Source organism: Lactuca saligna, chromosome 8 (assembly GCF_052625555.1).
Source record: "Lactuca saligna cultivar CGN05327 chromosome 8, ASM5262555v1, whole genome shotgun sequence".
NCBI classification, from domain to species: Eukaryota; Viridiplantae; Streptophyta; class Magnoliopsida; order Asterales; family Asteraceae; genus Lactuca; species Lactuca saligna.
In genome coordinates, this window is record NC_136424.1 from 124,516,956 (window position 1) to 124,540,036 (window position 23,081).

General features: G+C 34.3%; 1 protein-coding gene across 1 annotated transcript; it reads left to right on the forward strand.

The window, feature by feature from the left end:
• The first annotated feature begins 438 nt into the window (after nt 1-438).
• On the forward strand, nt 439-4,443 carry LOC145011535 (sugar transport protein 14-like). Its single transcript, XM_078970271.1, has 4 exons — nt 439-823; nt 1,973-2,295; nt 2,442-3,068; nt 3,694-4,443. The coding sequence occupies exons 1-4, from the start codon at nt 682-684 to the stop codon at nt 4,144-4,146; spliced, it is 1,545 nt and encodes a 514-aa protein (XP_078826397.1). The 5' UTR covers nt 439-681; the 3' UTR covers nt 4,147-4,443.
• The last annotated feature ends 18,638 nt before the right edge of the window (nt 4,444-23,081 follow it).

A 23,081-nucleotide genomic window follows, 5' to 3' on the forward strand; every position in this document is an offset into this window, starting at 1 on the left:
AAAAAAATAGAGATTTTCTAATAAATGCTTTAATGACCCATATAAGAAATATTAATTGAATTATTAATTATAAGAAATATTATTATAATTAAATGTGATAAATATTAATTATAAATAATATTATTTATAATGAATGTATTTTTTATTTAACTATAATAATATTAAATATAATTAATGTTTATATTTAATTATGGTAATATGTTTATAATTATTATTTTTTATAATTATGGTAATATAATTAATGTTTATATTTAATTATAATAATATTTTTTATAATTATTATTTCATTTAATGATTATTATATCTTCTCTTAGGCACATATTATATTGTAATAACCAAATAAATAGCAATATATATTGCCTTAAAAAATTATTGTTCAAATCACAGTTTAAAAGAGTAGGTACTAAATTTTGGTGAAAAATGAGGATAAATTATAAACATAATTAGAAAGTGTAATACTTAAAAGAAGGAATAGACCTCTTGGCAATCCAATCCAATGTGTTTACTGTTTATCCCAGTTTATCCATTCACCTCCATAATCCTTGGCAAATGGCATGATCCCTAAATTCAGATCATTCCGATCTGGTCATTTATCCATAATCCATTAATTTAATATCGTCCTATAAATTTGCAGTTTTTTTTGTCACTTTTGTGGTAATCCGATCGTGTCCGAGAGAAAGAATGGCGGGCGGAGGATTTGTGGATGGACAAGGCGGAGCAAGGGCGGAGTATTACGAGTATAAGATCACTTGGTATTTCATATTTGCTTCTATTGTCGCTGCTCTCGGTGGCTCTCTCTTCGGCTATGATCTCGGCGTCTCCGGTCAGTCTCTCTCTTCCCCTCATTTGTTTCTTCTTTCTCCGGCGAACTGAATAACCCGATGTAATACCGACTCCGACATTTGAAATCGGATATCCGGAGCAATTTGTATGAAATGTGGCAAATGGCACCTGTGTGCTGTTTGATTTGATTTTACTATCCGATTATCTGTTGAAGATTTTTTTCTGATCTGTTTTTTTCGTCAGATTGTCTTTTTGTGCTTCTGTAAAGCTGTATTCTGTACATTTCATTTGTCAGATACAAGCTGGAGTTACTTTTACTGTTTATGATACTCACATAAATGAACACAAATCCTTCAAACTCCTCTCGCTATTTCATTCAAAATCAAATCCCATTTCACTCTTGTAATAAAATACAGTAACTTTTGTGCATCTCCTTCTTGGATTTCTATTGTTTTTTTTTTTTTTTTTTCTTTTGATAAAACAATCCATCAAAACATTCAAATTGGTCAGTGATTTTTCTAAATCTTGTTTTTTTCCAGCTGGGCATATTCGAAAAAGACAAAGATAATATTGTTTTCTCAACTTCAAAAAGTGCCTAATGGGATTATGTGAATCTATTAGTTTTTTAATTGGAGTTATTTATGTTTGTATTTATTCCATTAATTTTGACCAAATTTTCAAAAAATTTATCATAGTTTTAGCATCTTTCAAAAAGCACTATTTTCGAAAAAAAAAAAAAAACGAATACTAGCAATATTTTTATTCACTACAGCTGCAAAACTGGACAAATATATCAAATTTCCTTGAGCATTCTTTTTTGGGATAAACCTTTTAAAGAAATAGCTGTTTGGATACAAATTTGATCACAAATAGCAGAAAAATCCAATCAGATCTTAACACAGATAAAGAAAGTACAACTATACATGCATGCAGTACAACCCCAAGTACATTTTCTCATCTTTTGTCCACTGCCTTTCTTTGTCCTTCCTTTTTAACAAAAAAAAGAAATTTACAAGTTAAACAAAGTTAAAATTTGTTTTATCTTAATTCCTGCTTTTCTTGCATGTTTTCTTTGAATGCTCTTCTAATTAATCTTTTAATAACTTGAACATAGTAGTCAATAACCTCTTTTATTAAGACCTGATTTACATCTCATGTTTTAAAAACAACAACTTTCATTAATTTTCAGGTGGAGTGACATCAATGGATTATTTCTTGAAGGAATTCTTTCACCAAGTCTACAAAAGAAAACAAGAACATCTCAAGGAAACCGATTATTGCAAATATGACAATCAACTCCTCACACTCTTCACATCTTCCCTTTATTTTGCAGCCCTTCTTTCCACATTCATAGCATCACATGTAACCCGAAACAAAGGCAGAAAAGCCAGCATTCTTTGTGGAGCAATTAGCTTCTTCTCTGGTGCAATTCTCAATGCTTTTGCACAAAACATTGCAATGCTAATCATTGGCCGATGCTTACTTGGCATTGGCATTGGATTTAGCAACCAAGTAACCTCCTTTCCCCCCCAAACATTACAATATTTACTTTTTTTACCCCCTATCGGCATTGGCCGACTTTATCAGTGTGGGCCAGTACAGCTCAGGAGTTGTTGGAAGAATAAATTTTTTTTTTTTGTTTATGTGAAAACGTGCAGGCGGTACCTTTATATTTGTCAGAAATGGCACCTGCAAAGATCAGGGGAGCAGTGAACCAGCTTTTTCAGCTAACAACTTGCTTGGGAATCTTCATAGCTAACTTTGTAAACAATGCAACGGAAAAACATCCAAAAGGGTGGAGATTATCATTAGGGTTAGCAACTGTTCCAGCAACCCTAATGTTTGTTGGTGGGATTTTTTTACCTGAAACTCCAAATAGTTTAGTGGAACAAGGGAGGTTAGAAGAAGGAAGAAAAGTGTTGGAGAGAGTTAGGGGAACAAGAAAAGTGGATGCGGAGTTTGAGGATCTTATTGAAGCAAGTGAAGCTGCTAAAGCTATTAAACATCCTTTTAGGAATTTGTTGAAGAGGAAGAATCGTCCGCAGTTGGTTATAGGGGCTTTGGGTATACCTGCGTTTCAACAGCTGACTGGGATGAATTCGGTGTTGTTTTATGCGCCTGTGATTTTTCAGAGCTTGGGATTTGGTTCAGGAGCTGCACTTTGGTCTTCTACTATTACTACTGGTTCTCTTGTGGTTGCTACTCTTATATCAATGGCATTTGTTGATAAGTTTGGGAGAAGAGCTTTTTTCTTGGAAGCTGGATTTGAAATGGTTTGCTGCATGGTATTTTTCTTTTCTTCAACATTATTTTATAAAAAAAAAAAAAAAAATTATCTTTAAACAACCCCTGAGTTGGCCCACATTGTCCTGACCCCGTAACTTGCATCATGCGAGATGTAAGTTAGGTATACAGGCCCCACAGTGTCTACAGGGAGCTTGAGCCATATTGGAATTGAAACTCTCAGACTGTGAATGTAGACTTGAACCCTCGATTGTTTCTGCAAATCGCCTTTTAAAGAATATACATGAACATGGTTGTAATTTATATAAGGAGAAAAGAATATGTGATCGTGTGTGTAATTTTCTTGATGTGAGAAAAAAAAAAACAAAGAGACAAATCCTAAGATAAAGTATAGAACAAATGAAAATGGACAAAAGGAAATTCGCATACATGAAAAAATATTCGTTCTCTAGATAAATGACATCTCAAAAAAAATTTTAGAATATGAACGCAAAATTTACTGACTTTCTCTGTTAAGACGTTCTTTAAAAAAGGAAATACGGATACATAGCTTACTAGATTAAATCATGTCCCCATTAAGTCTATTAAGTGAAAAAAGAACGTGGATTATGATTTTTACTATTTTTCAAACCCTATAAATAAAATGTTATCGTGTGATATTTTTAGGTGGCTGTGGCTGTAACTCTAGCCCTAAAATTCGGTCAAGGTGTGGTACTCTCAAAAGGAATTGGAATATTCCTTGTAGTAGTAATCAGTCTTTTCGTTCTAGGGTACGGGAGGTCATGGGGCCCACTAGGATGGTTAGTCCCAAGTGAAATCTTCCCATTAGAAACAAGATCCGCGGGTCAAAGCATGGTTGTTTGTGTCAACATGCTTTTCACTGCTTTAATCGCACAATGTTTTTTGGTCTCACTTTGTCACTTAAAATATGGGATTTTCTTGGTGTTTGCGGGTTTGATTGTTATCATGAGTCTCTTTATCTACTTCCTTTTGCCTGAAACAAAGCAAGTTCCTATTGAAGAGATACATTTGCTATGGCAAGAACATTGGTTTTGGAAAAGATATTGTGAACCGGAAGATCAAGTACAACAAGTAGGAAGGAAGGTAGAACATGTGTAGGATTTGAAACAATTGTTGCTTTTGGAAGCGAATAGCAAGTGAAAATTTGGTTAAATGTTCATATTTCGTGGAGCTTTGATGATGATGATGATAAAATGTGAATGAATAAAGGGTGAGGGGTTGTAGGTTTGAGAGATGGAAATGGTTACAAAAAGATGAAGGTGTACATAAAGACAACGTTTATTGAAGAAGAATAGTTGTAAGAGAAATCCATTGTAATAGAATACCTTTAAGCTTCCTTTGTAACATAATTTAACTCTAGTCTCTAGTGTTATTTGCTATTACATTTTCACTTTTCACATTATTCCATTGACTAATCACTTACATATGTCCAACTAATTAACACATTTCTACTTTACTCGTTGTAGATAAATATGACATTGAGTTTATAAATTCAATCTTACATGTCCTATGATACAATAACATACTCATACTAAATGATTTCTACTTTACTCGTTGTAGATAAATATGACACGAGTTTATAAATTCAATCTTACATGTCCTATAATACAATAACATACTCATACTAAATGACTTTTGAAACCGTTATGTACATAATATTTCTTTGGAAAAGTTAAATTACTTGCTTGTCACATAAATAATCATGCACTTTGGTTAATGAAACATATAATATACAACGTGCCATTTACTAAAATTGACGTGATTCATTATGTATTTTTGCTATCTCCAAACATGTTTTATGAATGAATCAATGTGTATAAAGGTTTAATAAAATCTTTAAAAAATGTGTAAAGGTTTAATCAAATCTTTAACAAATTTTCGTTTTCATACACTTAACACATTTTACAATTTAGGCATCTTACTTTTTGTTATGACTTCACTTTCAATGATTTTGTCATCATATGTGCATTAAATATAGTGTGCAAGATACAAGCAATTTATTATAATAAAAAAAATTCATCACGAAGAGGAACAACAAAAGCAAATAAAATAATTAGAAGACAATATGTAACTTGACCTGGTATATGGAACGAATTTGGTAAAAAGGGTACACACCTGACACCACCTATCTTTCATAAAATAAGAATTAAATTCACATATAAATTGGTTCACAAAAATCATCCAACTTCAAAAAAAATCTACCATATTCCACACAAAAATCATATCCTACTTGTTTGTTAATTTGATTGAAGTAATGATTCGAATTCTCCCCTTGATTCAACACTATCATCAGAAACACCAAAAACAGAAAAAACCAAAATCTAAATTTGAAGATTGATGTACCTGAAAAATATAAGCGGAGCAGAGATCCAAACTGCCATTCAATTTAAAAAGAGACTTTGGAGGAGCTACATCGCACATCTAATCAAATCGTTAAAGAAAGATGAAAATGGCTAATTGTTAATTACCTTATAAATTAAAACGTACGTTGCAAAGGACGCATTGATAATCGATATACCTGATGGAATGGAGTTTCTATACCTGATGGACTATGGACTAGCGATGAGATTTAGAACCGGAAAACCGGACCGGAACCGGAACCATTAGAACCGGAATATATAAAACTGGTTCTGGTTCCAGGTTTAAAAATTGGCTTTATCCAGGTTCCGGGTAATCCGAGTGTGGGTCCATTAGGTTCGGATAAACCGGGTCTAAAAACCGGAACCGGTGTTAGGAACCGGAACCACTTTTAGGGCCCGAACCGGTTTTATGAAACTTTTAAAAGATGCACATTTCATTCGTTTCAACTCCGATTGACATGTGGTTTTTTCCAACGTGTAGTTCAGAATTTGTACATGATTTTAGACTTTAGTTTTATATTCATTGACTTACAGTCCCCCAAAATCGAGATATCAAAGCTGAAAGTTTTTAGTTTTTCAGTTTTTTTGTATTCTGTGAATTTTTTAAAACATGCATATCTAATTCATTTGAAGTCAGATTGACACGTGGTTTTTTCCAATTTGTAGCTTAGATTTTGTACATGAATTTAGATTATATTTTTGTCATTTTTGGTTTATTATTCAATGATTTACATCCCCCCGAAGTTGGGATATCAAAACTGAAAATTTTCAACTTTTCAGCTATTTGTTTTTGTACTTTGTATTCTGTGAATATGTTAACACATGCATATCTCATTCGTTTAAAGTTAGATTGACATGTGGTTTTTTTTTTCTTTTTCTAAAGTGTAGTTTAGAGTTTGTACATGATATTAAACTATAATTTTGTAAATTTTGGTTTCATATTCAATGAGTTACATTCCCCCAAAGTCGGGATATCAATATGAAAATTTTCAAAGTTCAACTCACTATGTAGTAAGTAGTTGCCAAAAAATTCTGATTTTTTTGGTTTTCCGGTTTTAAACCCATTTTATCCGGTTCCAACTTACCCACTTTGATATTTTTGGATTTTCCGGTTCTAGACTCACTTTACTCGGTACCATACTCAGAACCGAATTGTAACCGGTTCCTATATACCGATCCGGTTTCCGGTTCTACAAAATCCCATTAACTAGTTCCGGGTGCTGTTTATAGCATTCCTCCTCCGTCAAATTAGCAAAAGGACCTTGAATAACATAGAGCGGCGTTGTCAGTGTCGGCTTCTTCCTCTGAAGAGAGTACAACTCATCGATGGTTCGTGTCTTCACCATCAGCGTGGTGAAAATCGTGACAAATCACGTTATGTCTCTTATGCGTTTGTATCTTCGACAATCCGTTCCTACCACTGCTACAGGTGGCAACAATTAAGGAAAAAGCACGATGGGTAAGCAACTGGAAAAGCATGACTGCTGATCAGAAAATATTTATTAAATAAAAGCAATAAATACAAAACTAAAAATTTAATTAAAAGACAGAAAGGGACCAAAAGAGAGCATTAGAGGAAAGTGTTGTGGCAAATCTCTAAAGACCCAAAAAACCATTGTTTCTCAAAACCCATGTGCATATATATATATATATATATATATATATATATATATATATATATATATATATATATATATATATAATGTTAATTATACATGAGATTATGTGTCATACACTATATTCGTATAACAAATTATTATTTACCAACCAGAATAAATAAACAAACAAATAAGTAAAGAGTTTTATTATTTTTTTAAGGACCAAGTGAATTATATAAAAATAAAAACTAACAATATACTAGAAAACACAAGGAAAAACGAAAGTTATAAGCATATCATTCCTCAACCACATTACAACACCAATTTGACCAATTAAGTCTCCTATGATTTTTCCAAAATGATGTTTATTCCTAGAAAAGTTAGAAGTTTTCTTATTCCTTAAAAAAGTTGATTGATTCAACCTTGTTTCCTGCAACTCTATATTATTTAGTAGTAACTGTAGATGATGATTTTGAATACTTGCAACCTTAAGCTTTTAAAACCCCATATCAGCCCTCCCTCCCCCCATCCATTTAAAGAGAGACTCAGGAGAGATGGGAGTGGGTAAGTTAAGACACCACCATCTGCTAATATTTGATAGCATCTTTAATGAAGCCATACATAAATGTTGGAACTTTGACTACAAAATTACAATGTGGGACTTATCCCACAATGGTGGAAGAAAAAATCTTCTCCCACTTTATATGTCTAGTCTCACTCATTTAATTAAATGGGTCAAGTAATGGGTTAAACATTTTGGGCTTGGGTTGTGGTGTTGGATTAACCTAATTGGATTCAAAATGGGCTAATATTAAGAGAATATTTAATGGTAAAAAGATGAACCTTGGGGTCTTCCTGATTAATTAAATAATTTTTAATTACGAAATTAATTTTTATTCTTTATTTTTATTAAATTCGTAATTACTGAATGACAGATTTTAACAGTTATTTTCGGTTTTGACAGTTTCCAACTGTCATAACTAATACCTATAAGTACCTGTTTCATTCATCTGTGAGGGGTTGCAGAAATCATTTTCACACCACAAAATTCTCTTTAAAATTCGTTCTTTCAAAAGATGAAGGGAACATAGAAATTTCGTCAGATTCAAGATCACTTCTTGGATTGATTGTTGTATCCTCTTGACAGATCCCCACCAGGGAAATTTCTGTCTTACGACACTTCATAGCAGGCCTCAATCTGTGCAATTTCTTGATTATATCTCATGTGTAATCTTAATACAAGTATGTTTTCTGTATATTAATTCTTATATTTTAGATATATTTGAATTTCGTTTGTTTTATTTCAATTAGAATTGTTGATTGTATACTTCCGTCATAACAATAAAGAGAATAAATGATCTTCGTCTTTGCTAAAGGGGATCACAATGAGAACATGATATCGATGGGAGATACACACCACAATGTAACAAGTTGGTAGTCGTCTATGTTGAATTTTCCAAGTTATGATATTAATTTTGATGGGAACAATTTTAATCCAATTAGTTTTTAGATGATGGATAGTCACTTGTTAGTGATAAGTGATTAGGGTTAGGATAATACCCAATAGGGTTTAGGTTAGTCCAAATGCCTATTTTTTATTTCTATTTATATGATGCTAAATCCTCATTATAATCAAACAATCTACAATCTTACAACTTGAAGGAAAGCAATAGAGATTTCATCATATTTTTCTAAACATCCATAACCATAGTATGTTGCTGGAAACAAGTCTTAAAGAGGTTGATTTACAAAATAGGGCATCCTATGAACCTTAGCAACTAGTTTATGCACAACTGAGATAACACCTGACACTCATGTTCTTTTTGAATTTAGTGTGTCCGATTAATGATTTCGAGAAAAAAATGTGAAGCGAGGTCATAACTAGATTCCATATGGTTGAGGTTTTAGTTTTCAATCTCCACCACCATTTAGAGAGAATTGAAATCTTTTGAGCTTTTAAACTGCCATTCTACTGCCAACGTCTTTGTCAACAAAAACATCATTCCACGCTATCCAAGATAGTTTATGCTTTTCAGGAGACATTCCTTAGAAAAAGTTGCACCTCTAGGATTCCAAAGCTTTGATAAATTTTTTTTTTTCAGGGCTTTGAACATAGAAAATAAATTTTACTTCCAAACGTATTTATTTATTAGTCAAAAGCAAAATAAATAAAAGAGTTTGTTTATTTCTTAAACCAAAGAGTATTTAATAATTCATTTAATTAATCACACTAATTAGTTAAACGAGTTTATGTGGTTAATGGATTGAAAGTTTTTTTTTTTTTTTTTTAATAAAGTCTACTTATTAATACATGTATAAAAAAGGCAACTTAAGATTTTTGGTGAGTGTATCCAAGACACCCTAATATGCATTGTTTTCTCTTTTCCACCCAAACCACTAAAATTTGTGCCTCCTTTTTGGCTTGTTGAACGTCAACTTAACCACAAGGAAGAACGCAATGATAGTTGGCTTTGATGACAACATTTCAAATCAGCTCGTTAGATACTGATAATGGCAATCAATCATGATTTTCATCTCCTACATTTCAAATCAACTTGTATTTTTTGATTATTGTTTTTCTAACCGGATCTACTTTGGGGTTATATAACTTTAAATTAGTTTTACCATTGTATTACTAGTTTTTTCTATATATGAGCAGATCAAACTGTTAGGCATTTTAGGATCATTTAAATTAAATGTATATATTTTTATCATTAAATTCATATTTATTATGGGAACTATTTAATATTGTTGATGGTTTGATTTTAAATAGTAGATAAACACTAATTATATTTTATCTTGTAGGTTGAGTTCCTGATTGAGTCAAACTCTTTCAAATCCCTATTATATGACATTCGGTTATAGCTTCATCTATATATACATACAGATGATGAGAATCATTTTAGATATACAAAAACACACCCAAAAATTTGTTAAGGGTTTGCTAAGGGATTTTTGTGACAACCCAGAGAGTATGTCATCAACCGCTGTTGGTGTTTAACGATAGAACATGAACATGTAACAAGGACAACCTTGTGACCATCCGATATATTTTAATATATTTGAATTTTTCCATCCTTAATAATGTCAACCTTTAAGCTCAAGAATGAGTGTCTAAAACGTCGTGTCACTTTGAGAGCAGGTTAGCATATTTAGACTCTTTAAGCCATCGCAATTCCAGAAATATAAATTTTGCTAGAATCTGACTCAGTATGGGTGAGATATAACTTTTATAGTAAGTAAATATCTAACGTACTTAAAAAGTTACAATGACGACAACTAAAAGGATAATGGTTGACTTTTGGAAAAAGTCATCAACTAGGCAATTGTAGTACTACTTGAAGTAGGAATTATGAGACAATGAATTCCTGAAACGGAAGCCGTATGAGAGAGTTATGATTTTTATAAAATCATAACGGTAATAAAAACTTGTCGAAAAACGAAAGTTAAAACTAACCAAAATGACCAAAGGGAATGTTGTAAAGGACGACGAGACCTACACGAATATATAAGTGTCATTGAAAATGGAGTTCGTATGTGAGAGTTACGGAATTCAAAGTTGGATTTTACAGTCACGTGCGGTCGCGCGTAGTGCGCCGCTCGCATTCTGACAGTCAATCCCTAGGGATATAGGATGACATGTCACAAAGAGATGACGACACGTGACAACCCCATGCAGCTCACACGCAAAAGCACGACGCGCACTCCAAAACTAGCAAAAGCACAGATAGTCACCTGATAGTGATAAGTAATTAGGGTTAGGATAATACCCATTAGGTTTTAGGTTAGGCCAAATGCCCATTTTTTATTTCTATTTATATGATGTTAAATCCTCATTATAATCAAACAATCTACAGTCTTACAACTCGGAGGGAAGTAATAGAGATTTCACCCTATTTTTCTAAACATCCATAACCATTGGTTATTGCCGTGAACAAGTCCTAAAGAGGCCGATTCACAAAATAGGTCATCCTATGAGCCTTAGCAACTAGTTTATGCACAACTGAGATAGCACCTGACACTCATGTTCTTTTAGAGTTTAGTGTGTCCGATTAATGATTTTGACAAAGAAATGTGAAGCGAGGTCATAACTAAAGTCCATATGGTTGAGGTTTTAGTTTTCAATCTCCACCACCATTTAGAGAGAACTGAAATATTTTGAGCTTTTAAACTGCTATTCTACTGCCTACGTCTTTGTCAACAAAAACATCATTCCACGCTATCCAAGATAGTTTATGCTTTTCAGGAGACATTCCTTAGAAAAAGTTGCACCTCTAGGATTCCAAAGCTTTGATAAATTTTTTTTTCAGGGCTTTGAACATAGAAAATAAATTTTACTTCCAAACGTATTTATTTATTAGTCAAAGAAAAATAAATAAAGAATTTGTTTATTTCTTAAATAAAAGAGTATTTAATAAGTCATTTAATTAATCAGAAGTAATTAGTTAAATGAGTTTATCTTGTTAATGGCTTGAAAGTTTTTTCATAAAGTCTACTTATTAATACATGTATTAAAAAAAAGGCAACTTAAGATTTTTGGTGAGTGTATCCAAGACATCCTAATATGCACTCTTTTCTCTTTCCCACCCAAACCACTAAAATTTATGCCTCCTTTTGGCTTGTTAAACATCGACTTAACCACAAGGAAGAACATGATGATAGTTGTTTTTGATGACAACATTTCAAATGAGCTCGTTAGATACTGATAATGGCAATCAATCATGATTATCATTTCCTACATTTCAAATCAACTTGAATTTTTTTTATTATTGTTTTTCTAACCGGATCTAGTGTGGGGTTATATAACTTTAAATTAGTTTTACCATTGTGTTACTAGTTTTTTCTATATATGAGCAGATCAAACTATTAGGCATTTTAGGTCCATTTAAATTAAATGTATATATTTTTATCATTAAATTCATATTTATTATGGGAACTATTTAATATTGTTAATGGTTTGATTTTAAATAGTATATAAACACTAATTATATTTTATCTTGTAGGTTGAGTTCCCGATTGAGACGGACTCTTTCAAATTCCTATTATATGACATTCGGTTATAGCTCCATCTATATATACATACATGTGTTGAGAATCATTTCAGATATGCAAAAACGCACACAAAATTCTTTAAGGGTTTGATAAGGGATTTTTGTGACAACCCAGAGAGTATGTCATCAACCGCCGTTGGTGTTTAACGATAGAACATGAAAATGTAACAAGGACAACCTTTTGACCATCTGATATATTTTAATATATTTGAATTTTTCCATCCTTAATAATGTCAACATTTAGGCTCAAAAATGAGTGTGCAAAACGTCGCGTTACATTGAGACCAAGTTAGCATATTTAGACTATTTAAGCCACCGCGATTCCAGAAATACAAATTTTGGAAGAAATATTTAGACTCTTTGAGAGTAGGTTAGCACTCCAAAACATGCTATAAATAGAAAGCTTCGGCACATCATTTTCCTCACCCCTCACACTTGTTGTCACTCTATGTCGATCCTTGTGTTACTGCCTCGAGCGCCTCTTGAAGTCCTCACTTTCAAACTCTACCCAACAAAAATGTTTTCATAACTCAGGGGTGAGTTCATGGCCCCATTTTCCAATCCTTTTTTGGTGGAATACATGTTAAAATGCAATTATACATAGTTATTACTAGCTATAGTTAGATAATTATGCTCATAACATTAGGATGATATTATGCCTGGTTGATACTCTGCCCAAACTCTTTAGCTAATATTATGGCTTGTTGTTATACTAAATCACAATGATAGATAAGATCATTCCTAGTTTTTAGGCTGGCCAATTGCCAAGAAACGTTGATTCTCTAGTCGTTATTATAGTCACCCTTTGGATAAGCTTAGTACCTAGTGTTTACTATGCCCAAACACTCGGCTACACAGAACACACTAATTATGTATGTGTATAAGATAAACAACACGTATGAAAACAACAGGATAAACAACACGAACGACCATGGGATTCCCTCACAACAAGAGTTAGGTGAGACCTTATTCATCAACACACTATAAGATTTTCAGCTAGCTCCCGGTCTATAATAGTTAAGTATTTTATTTCGTGACCTAGTGATGCTGCTCGAAGTCTTTGTGCTTTATTATTGTACTTTGCTTTCGTGACCTATCTGTACCTTGATAATTGTGTAACATATTTTATTTAATGAATAAATAGCAACATTGTGTATTATATCAGTTTATTACTCAATGTATGTCTTTAGTATGAAATCCAACATCCTAATATCGCACATCCTGGCATTTCGGCCGCCGGTAGGAGGTGTGACAGATTGGTATTAGAGCTTTAGATTATAGTGAACTAGTGATTCCTTAGGAAATACAACTATAATCTAGGACTACACTCTAATTAGGTTTAACCCTTTGAGCCTAATAAAAATTATTAATATTAATTACCCTACTTCTTGACTACTTACAGGAGAGGTGACTAGTTTGAAATATCGCTTGGGTTGTTGGGTTTTAGAGCAACTATATGCTAAAATGGTCTTACCCTCCGGTACTTCTCATCTGGTCAATCCTTACTTGATAATCTTGGAGTACAAAACCCCAAAAATTAATGAAATATACCCAACCTAACAAAGATTAAAATATATAGTGTTATAGATATGCTCATATAAGTGTATCTACTACCTACCAACACGAACCCACAAAGTTGCAACTTAGGATTTTAGGTGAAAACCATGTTTAGAGTTGGTAGAGTATAGCGGATGTACCACAACTATACCTAAAATGCGCAAATAAGTTTTATTATGGTCCGACCGATGCACGGCCGAACTCGAATACGTGATTTGAAATCTAAACACTTGAGGACTTCTGGATTGGATGAATAGACAAGGATTCTATACTCAAAGACTTCTTTTAGATACTTCTATGTCTGAGGATTTCTGGATTAACAACATCTACATATGAGGATTTCTAGCTTAACAACATTTACGTCTGAGGATTTCTTGCTTAGGAACCACTATTCGTGACATACAACATAGTATGGAGACTCAGGAGTTACGGGTACTATATATTACATTGTAACATCCTATTTCAATAAGCTTCTTATTATGGGATTATGGACAATAAATGGATCAAGTAAAGGCCTTGGGATTCAAGGTAATGGGGTTTAGACCTTAATGGATGATAATAATGTTGGATAAATGATTAAAGCCTTGGTTTGTGTCTTGCAGTCAAAGGGTAAAATGGGAAAAGTGATGTTTAAGACTTCCCTCATGAATTAAGGATTTTAGTTTGGTTTGTTATAAGTCAAAGGTAATTAGATAGGGTTGTGGATCTCGTCACTACCTTTCCGTTCATATAACGAATGCCGAAAACGGAGTTGAAACGAAGAAGTTATGTTAGTTTGAAGTTGCAGTGAGGATTTCTAGCTTAACAACATTTACGTCTGAGGATTTCTTGCTTAGGAACCACTATTCGTGACATACAACATAGTATGGAGACTCAGGAGTTACAGGTACTATATATTACATTGTAACATCCTATTTCAATAAGCTTCTTATTATGGGATTATAGACAATAAATGGATCAAGTAAAGGCCTTGGGATTCAAGGTAATGGGGTTTAGACCTTAATGGATGATAATAATGTTGGATAAATGATTAAAGCCTTGGTTTGTGTCTTGCAGTCAAAGGGTAAAATGGGAAAAGTGATGTTTAAGACTTCCCTCATGAATTAAGGATTTTAGTTTGGTTTGTTATAAGTCAAAGGTAATTAGATAGGGTTGTGGATCTCGTCACTACCTTTCCGTTCATATAACGAACGCCGAAAACGGAGTTGAAACGAAGAAGTTATGTTAGTTTGAAGTTGCAGTGAAAACTTGTTCTCATGACATGAGAGTCCTCACGAGGTGAAAATATATTCTCACGATGTGAGAACTGTGAAACCCAAAGCCCACAATTTTTTTAGGGTTTTCAAGGTATTTAAAGGTAAGGATTCATGTTAAATGGTATTTTCTTAGCCTCCATCATATCTAGAACATTGTAGGAGGAACCCTAGCCTCCATTTTCACATTTGAGCCTCCCCTCTCCTCTCTCATCCATTTTTGGAGTTTTTGGTGGTTTTGGAGCAATGTTTTCAAACAAGATTGATCCTTGAATCTTGGAAATTGAAGATCTCAACTTTCATCTAACTTCTAGACCTGTGTAAGTTATAAAGTTCCAAGATTTATTGCTTTGCATCTTTGGATTTAAGTATATTTGGTGTTTTAGTCCATTTTAATGTGTTTTGAGTGAGAGTTGGGAATAAAGTTTGCAACTTTATTACTCTCCAAGATCCGAAGAACATTGTATATTTCAGATCTAGACTCCAACAACTTTTGATCGGTTAATAATGTTTTCTTGGACCTCATGGACTAGGAAAGTTTTGATCTTTTTCCTTCCTTTTCAGCCATGTAAGTTATATTGGTCATTTTGGCCATTTTGGTGTATTAAAGTTTAGATCTTGAAAGCTTGAGATATTATTATGGATAAATTTGGAAACTTTATCCACCTAAACATCATGTTGATTCATATATGAAGGTTAGAGTCTTGGACTTAATGAATTTAGCTGAGAAAGATGCATTCTTTGTCCATTTGAGACTTAATGACTAGATCTTGGTTGTTTGGATCATACTAATAGATAAAGTTGGAAACTTTATCCATTATGAAGCTATTTTAGATCCAGATATGAAGTTATGAGCCTTGTTCTGAAGAGATTAAGCACTTAATGAAGATTTTGGCCTTTTGATTAAAAGTCACAAAATGACATATTATGTGTCAAGATGTAACGGTGTCTAGAATCACGATTGTTTTATCATTTCATTCTCACGACGTGAGCAAGGAATGGTCACGACGTGACTTGGACTTTCACTAAGCTAATCGTTGACTTTTGTTCAAACGTGGGTAGAATGGAGTATTTGAGTAAGGATTAGTCTCAGTTTGGTTTTAGGGAGTTTGAGTTGGCTGTTATGATGCTGTGGTAGCTGTTGGGGTTTCTGTTGAGTAGCTCAAGTGAGTCTCTTCACTGTACTTGTAGGTCGAAGGCACCGATGCCGATCCACTGGATTATGTTTGTAGGATGATAGTTGTCTTTGTGACACTTAATGATATGCTTATATATTCTTGTTGTATTTGTGACTCTTTTTGATATGCATTTATGCTGATGTATGTGGGATGAAATAGACACGGGGGTTGTTACGGACCCGAAACAACTACATGTTGTTATATGGAGTCATTATGGATTCGGGGGTGATTCGGACATGGTAGTTGTTACACACCCGACACAACTACATGCTATTATATGGACTCATTATGTACTCAGGGTTGATACGGATCTGGGGGTTGTTATGTACCCGACATAGCTACGTGTTGTTATATATGCTGTATGTGGTATTTTAGGGGAGAACTCACTATGCTTTGTGCTTATGGTTTTGTTGTTTAAACATTTTCAGGTACTTCCAGTTTTAAAAAGAAGAGCCTGACTTGATCGCACCGCAACCCCTGAAGATTTATTCTACGATGATTGTTTATGATATTACTCTGATGTTTTGAGAATACTTTTACTCTGATCTTCTTTTGGGATAATGTATGAATGGTTTTGACTTATTTAAAATGAAAATTTTACTCGATATATTTGGGACATTACAAGTTGGTATCAGAGCCTTGGTTTGAGGGATTCAGGCACACTCTCAGGTGCGTCTAAACTCAAATTTAGGATTTCTAAAATCTTTTAAAAATAAAATGCTTTTCCAAAATGGTTTTTAAGAAAAAGGGGTGCGATGCATGCAATCAACCAAGCTCAAGTATTTCCCAAAATACCCATACATGTGTTATGCTTATTGTTTTTGTATGAGTATATGAGAATTTCATGCTAGATTAGGGCTAATAATATGCTCATGATTGTATGATAGAATGTTAAGAGAGATGCTTGCATATGTCGTTGATTGAGCTTTTGGAACTGCATGCTAGTATGGATTCTAGGTGTTCGATGTAATTGCCTAATTTTTGATGCCTTGTAGCCTAGGAGGAATTGAATGCTATGTTAGATTTAGAATATATGTTGGTGGAATTGATTGCTAAGTGTATGCTTTAAAATTTGTATACGATTAGGATCATATAGCCTTAGAAGGACGGATTTGGCCTTATTTCCTATTCCTTGTATGGTTGTGGGCTTAGGGTAAAATCATTCATTCTACAGTCTATGTGATCCCGTTTTGGGTATAATTTGCATGCATAAGGCAACTGGCAGTTTTAGTGGAAGTTCCTAGAATCGTAGTAGAAAGTGAGTTGGAGGATGCCTCTATGTTTTAGGGTGTTAATGCCCAAATGTTGCTTGTTTGGTGCTTTGTGGGACTCATATTTATGTGAGCTAACTATTATGTTAATTTGTTAAGTTACATGCAACAAAGCTTAAAAAATTTTAGAGTGATTTACTTGGCTCTATTGTGTAGCTGTTATCTGAGTCCAGCCGTTGTTGGGTTGGGTCTTTTATTCGAATGATTATTTAAGGTTTGTTGCATGTAATGATATTCATGAAGTATTTAGCTAATATTATTAGGGGTTCTTCATCAATTGATGTCAGGGTGATGTTAGAATCCTAGGTGAGCCTAAGAAGTGCCTTAGAGGAATTGTTGTGCTGTTTAATGGTTAGTATTTGTTTGAGAACATGTATATGTGGTTGGATCAAACGGTAGTGGACATGAGTAATTACTTAGAGGACCCGGAACGATCCTTGAGGAAAGTATATATAGGTGTGGAAGGTAGTATTGGGACCGTACTACTGAAGCGCGAGATCCGTACTCGAGTTGAGGAAGAATTTTGGGGATTCTAAGGAGCTTATTGAGGGTAGATCGTATGGTTTGGCAACATGATTCATTGCAATGTGTTTCCGTATTATTCGATTTATCAGGTATGGTTATTCAGGTTAAGGATGATTCTGATGATTGTTTGGGCCTTACTGGTCATTTCATTTTTGGTTTGAATGGTGCAGACCTAGGTTAATTAGTTGGTTTTGAGGTCTTGAGGGCCTTGATCAAGGTAGTTCCAATTGACTCGCAGAACTCAAGAAGGAAGTAATTGTGATGATTAGCTTGAGGATTATAGTCAGAGGCTGAATGATTGGTAGATAGATTGGGATGTCATTATCCACGATGGGGGTAATGTTCTTCCAGCTTTCCGTGTTCGAAGGAAAGAGAGAACAAATATGTGATTTTCATAGTTGAGATGTAGAACCAACATGAGGCTAAATAGTTGCGGGTTTTTTGGGCAACAAGTATGGTAGTGTCATAATACACAAGAGGATCCTTGTGGTATGGTTGCATTGAGATGAGATCAAGGGTCTGTTTTCTTTTAATATTGTTAGGTCAGGTGCTAGTTGATTGTTTCAGGTGATCAAGGGAGTGAATCGGGAATGACAACTATTGTTGTCGCTGATGTATCCCAACTATGAGAATGATGCCTCTTGTATTTGTGAATAATTCTTAGGATGAATTGATGATTAGGGATTTGCAGACGAGATGTGTGGTAGTCATTTGTTTCTAGATAGAGAATCGGTGTTATGAATGGACAAAATTATTGCTTGTGCATCTGCATAGGATTATTGATGTTAGAGGCGGTTATGATTAGGGAGTTTTCGAGGTTTCCGTCTGAGATTCAGAATACCTTTGGGTTTTCTTGGTATTTATCTAGAAGATCATCTTGTGTTGTGTTATATATTCCAAGGTTATGGGATGCTATGTGTCTGGTTGAGCCAGGTTGATATTTGGTTTGTTTGCAACATCAGTTGGCGGTAGTTCAAACCCTATGTGGGGGAGAACTGGGTATTATTCTTGGAGGATCATCGATTTGTTCGAGTTTATGATTTCAGAAGAGTGGGTCATAGGGATCTACGGTTCGGGTATGTGAGACTTTGGTTCAAGATTTGGTCAAGACGGGGGGCAGAGGTAGTTACTATTAGATTTATGTGCTCAAGAATGTATGAGTGGTCTTCATGGCAGAAAGATGTGGACAAAGAGCTCGTTATAGAGAGTGGTTCCTTTTGGGAATGCCAATGAGTAAGTCAAGAGGCATTTGGGTCGCTCAGGTTGAGTATCGGTTGTTAAGGGATTTGTCAACACGTTGTATAGATTGTTATCTATAGTCTAGGCTGGGCAGTTGTTGATCGAGAAATCAGTGTCAGAGTTTCGTATGTTTAGTTTAACATGAGTTTTGTTCAGTAGTGTATTGGTTCATTGGATTAGTTGTCATTTCATTCTCGATCATTGGTCATTTTGTTCATCATTAATAGCTAAGGTTCTTCGAATGTTTTGAGGTTTATCAATTGAAGTTCAATGGATGAGTCAACCTATAGTCAAAATATGTACAATTTTACATTTTGGTTGTTGGGTATGGGTACCCTTAAATGTTGGTTATCGAAATATTTTTCATAGATGGCTCGGGTTTGGCAACTGTCCTTGGTTATTAGGAGTTCAGACATCGGAGCGGTGTTGGTTAGTTTTTCAGGTGTGGCTTTGGACCTACGTAGAATCCAATTTTTACACGTCATGTCGGAAGGGGTTGGTATTTGGATTGATCCGAACCATGGTTTCAACAACATTTTTGGATAACTTTGGAAGTTTTATCGAGCTAGTTAGATATTGGTGTAATCTGTTCAGTTTCAATCAAGGTGTGGGAGCTTGTTTCAGTTATTCATGAGGATATTTATGTTCATGATTGAGGTTTATCATTTTGTGAGATCTATTGGTACTTAACCCTTTGGGTAAGGTTGTGAGAAAAAATGAATGTAGTAGATCCAAGGTTGGTTATAGGGTCTCTTGAGGGTGTGTATTGTGGTAAATCCATTAGATATTGTCATGAGGGTTATATGTGGATTGAACATGATTGAAAATGAACAATTGGTTTGAACTATTTGAATGGTTCTTATTTGGGTTATATCCTTTGAAATGGAACAAGAGTACAACATCTCATTCTCTAATTATGTGTGAACATGTTTTCGTCTGTTCTTGCATTGATAGTAGCCTTTTTTGTGAAAGTAATTGTGCGTTATAGAAGGGTATGGCTCAAGTTGTTTTTGGTTAGTGTTGAGAGGGATGTTGATTACGTTCCCGCAAGTAGGTGGGTTGATGATTGAGAATCTTTAGGCTATTATGGTGTTGGTTGTGAGTCTTTAGGCCAATGATGGAATGACCACAAGATCGGCGTAGTACTGTGAACTTATCATTTTAGTGGTTAGAATGTGTCACGATGTATTGTGAACTAGTAGCTGTATGATTTATATGGGTGGGAATCGGTAGTCATTTGATTGAGACTCTTAGGTCTCAGATCGTTAGTATTATTGGCATGTTTGGGTGTTAGTGCATTGTTGGGAGTCGTGGGACTCAGTGACCAGCTGGTTCGGATCACGTGGTCAGTAAACGGTATGTGGGAGTATTAATGGTGCATTAAAAGTCTCTTGCTAAATGTTTGCATATTGATCCCCATTGCTTGTGGGCTGTCTATTAGGAGTTGGTTACCAATGTTGGGTATCGATTCTGAAATCTCGAGTCATGAATTTCGTTGTAAATGTCTCAGGTATTTTTTCAGGTGAATGTACACCTGTGTTGATGAGGGATTTGGATGCAACATGAGAATCTTGGATTCACCATCACTATGCTCGTGGGAGCAGCGGGATAGTGATGACTTGTTAGGAACTCAAGTGTGTATTTAAGGCTTTGGGCACAATTTTTGGTTTTGAGGTTGGGTGAAATTCATGATCAGGATGTCTCAAGTATTCTTTCTGCATTGTTTGGTGGTGTTCCTAGTCATGGAGCTAGGGGTAGGTACGACGAATGGATGATCATTAGACTTAGGATATGGTTTCTGAAGTTTAGACTAATGGGTTCTCGGTTGTAGTTTTGAGAGTTTCCGGTTTGAGTGGTTCTCGCTGGAAGTTGGGTCTTACAATTAGGGAGAGAAATAGTTGTTGCGGTTGAGAATTTTAAAGTTTTTGGGATGTTTGTTGGTAGTTGTGGGTTTCCGAGAGGCCTCTCAAGTTTTATTTATAATATGCATTTATTTCTAAGTGGTTATAGGAAGCTTATGAAATTTATTGGCATTGTTATTAGAGATCCTAACCAAGATGGATTTCGAGGATGTAACCCAGTTTAAGTGGGGGAGAATTGTAACATCCTATTTCGAGAAGTTTCTTATTATGGGATTGTGGACAATAAATGGATCAAGTAAAGGCCTTAGGATTCAAGGGAGTGGGGTTTAGAACTTATTGGATGATGAAAAGATTGGATAAGTGAGTAAAGCCTTGGTTTGTGTCTTGGATTCAAAGGGTAAAATAGGAAAAGTGATGTATCAGACTGTTTTCATGAATTAAGGATTTTAGTTCGGTGTGTTTCGAGTCAAAAGTAATTAGATATGGTTATGGGGCTCGTCAATACCTTTTTGTGCATATAAAGAACGCCAAAAACAGAGTTGAAACGAAAAAGTTATGATTGTTTGAAGTTGGAGTGAAATCGGGTGAAAACCCGTTCTCATGGGGTGAGAAGTAATTCTCACGACATGAGAGTCCTCACGAGGTAAGAATATATTATCACGAGGTGAGAATATATTATCACGCCGTGAGAACTGTGCAACCCAAAGACCACAAATGTTTTTATGGTTGTCAAGGTATTTAAAGGTAAGAATTCATGTTTTAGAGTATTTTTTAGCCTCCATCATATCTAGAACCTCTTGCAAGAAACCTTAGCCTCCATCTTCAAGATTTGAGCCTCCCCACTCTTTTTTCATGCATTTTTGGAGTTTTTGGTGGTTTTGGAGCAATTGTTTCATGTAAGATTGATCCTTGAAGCATGGCAATTGAAGATCTCAACTTTCATCTACCTTCTAGACCTTTGTATGTTATAAAATTCCAAGCTTTATTGCATTTCATCTTTGGATCTAAGTGTATTTAGTGTTTTGTTTCATTTTAATGAGTTTTCAGTAAGAGTTGGGAATAAGGTTTGCATCTTTATTACTCTCCAAGATCCGAAGAACATTGTATGTTTCATATCTGGACTCTTAACACCTTTTGATCAGTTTATAATGTTTTTATTGTACCTCATGGACTAGGAAAGTCCTAATCTTTTTTCCTTCCCTTTCAGCCATGCAAGTTATTTTCTTCATTTAACCCATTTTGGTGTATTGAAGTTTAGATTGTGAAAGCTTGTGATATTATTATGGAAACTTTGTACACCTAAACATCATGTTGATTCAGATCTGAAGGTTAGAGTCTTGGACTTACTGCATTTAGCTGAGAAAGATGCATTCTTTGTCCCTTTGAGACTTAAATACTAGATCTTAGTTGTTTGGACCATACTAATGATGGGTTTTGGTCATAAGAACATCCTATGTGCTCATACAAACCCTAATGCTTGGATCTAGGTTTCTCTATTGTACATGAAAGTTATCCAAGACTATAAACACTAATTCTAGCATTCAAGTAATCATATTAATATGTAATTAGGTTTAAGATCATACCTTGATTGTTATGTAGCAATAACAATCCCAATTCCTCCTTGAATTGACTTTGGAAAGCTTAGAGTCACAAATGTCACTACTCTAATGGTTCACAAACACCATAAGCAAGAGGATGAAGAGGAGAGAGGATGGAGGCTACCAAAAACGTGTAGAAACCCTAACAGGAAGCTTTTCCATGTTTTTGAGCCTTAAGGGGTCTTTATATAGTTGGGCTATTAGGGTTATCTATCAAGGAAACCCTAATGTGGATGCTTAAGCCCTAAGCAACCCATAGACTCCTTTTAATCAAGCCCTTGCACGATTTCTTTATGGGCTTCCCCATAGAATTTGTCCACCCCTTGATTCAAGGCAATCCATGGCCCAAATTGTAATTATCTTATAATTACAATTCCAGTCCCTTAAGTTTAATTAATCTCTTTTAGTCACAAAACTAATTACCAATTAATTATTGACTAATATTAATTAAACAATATGATTTCTCCTTTAATATATTATTCTCATAATACATTAATAAATCATATTTAATCCTTACTCTCCATAATTCATCCTATCAAGT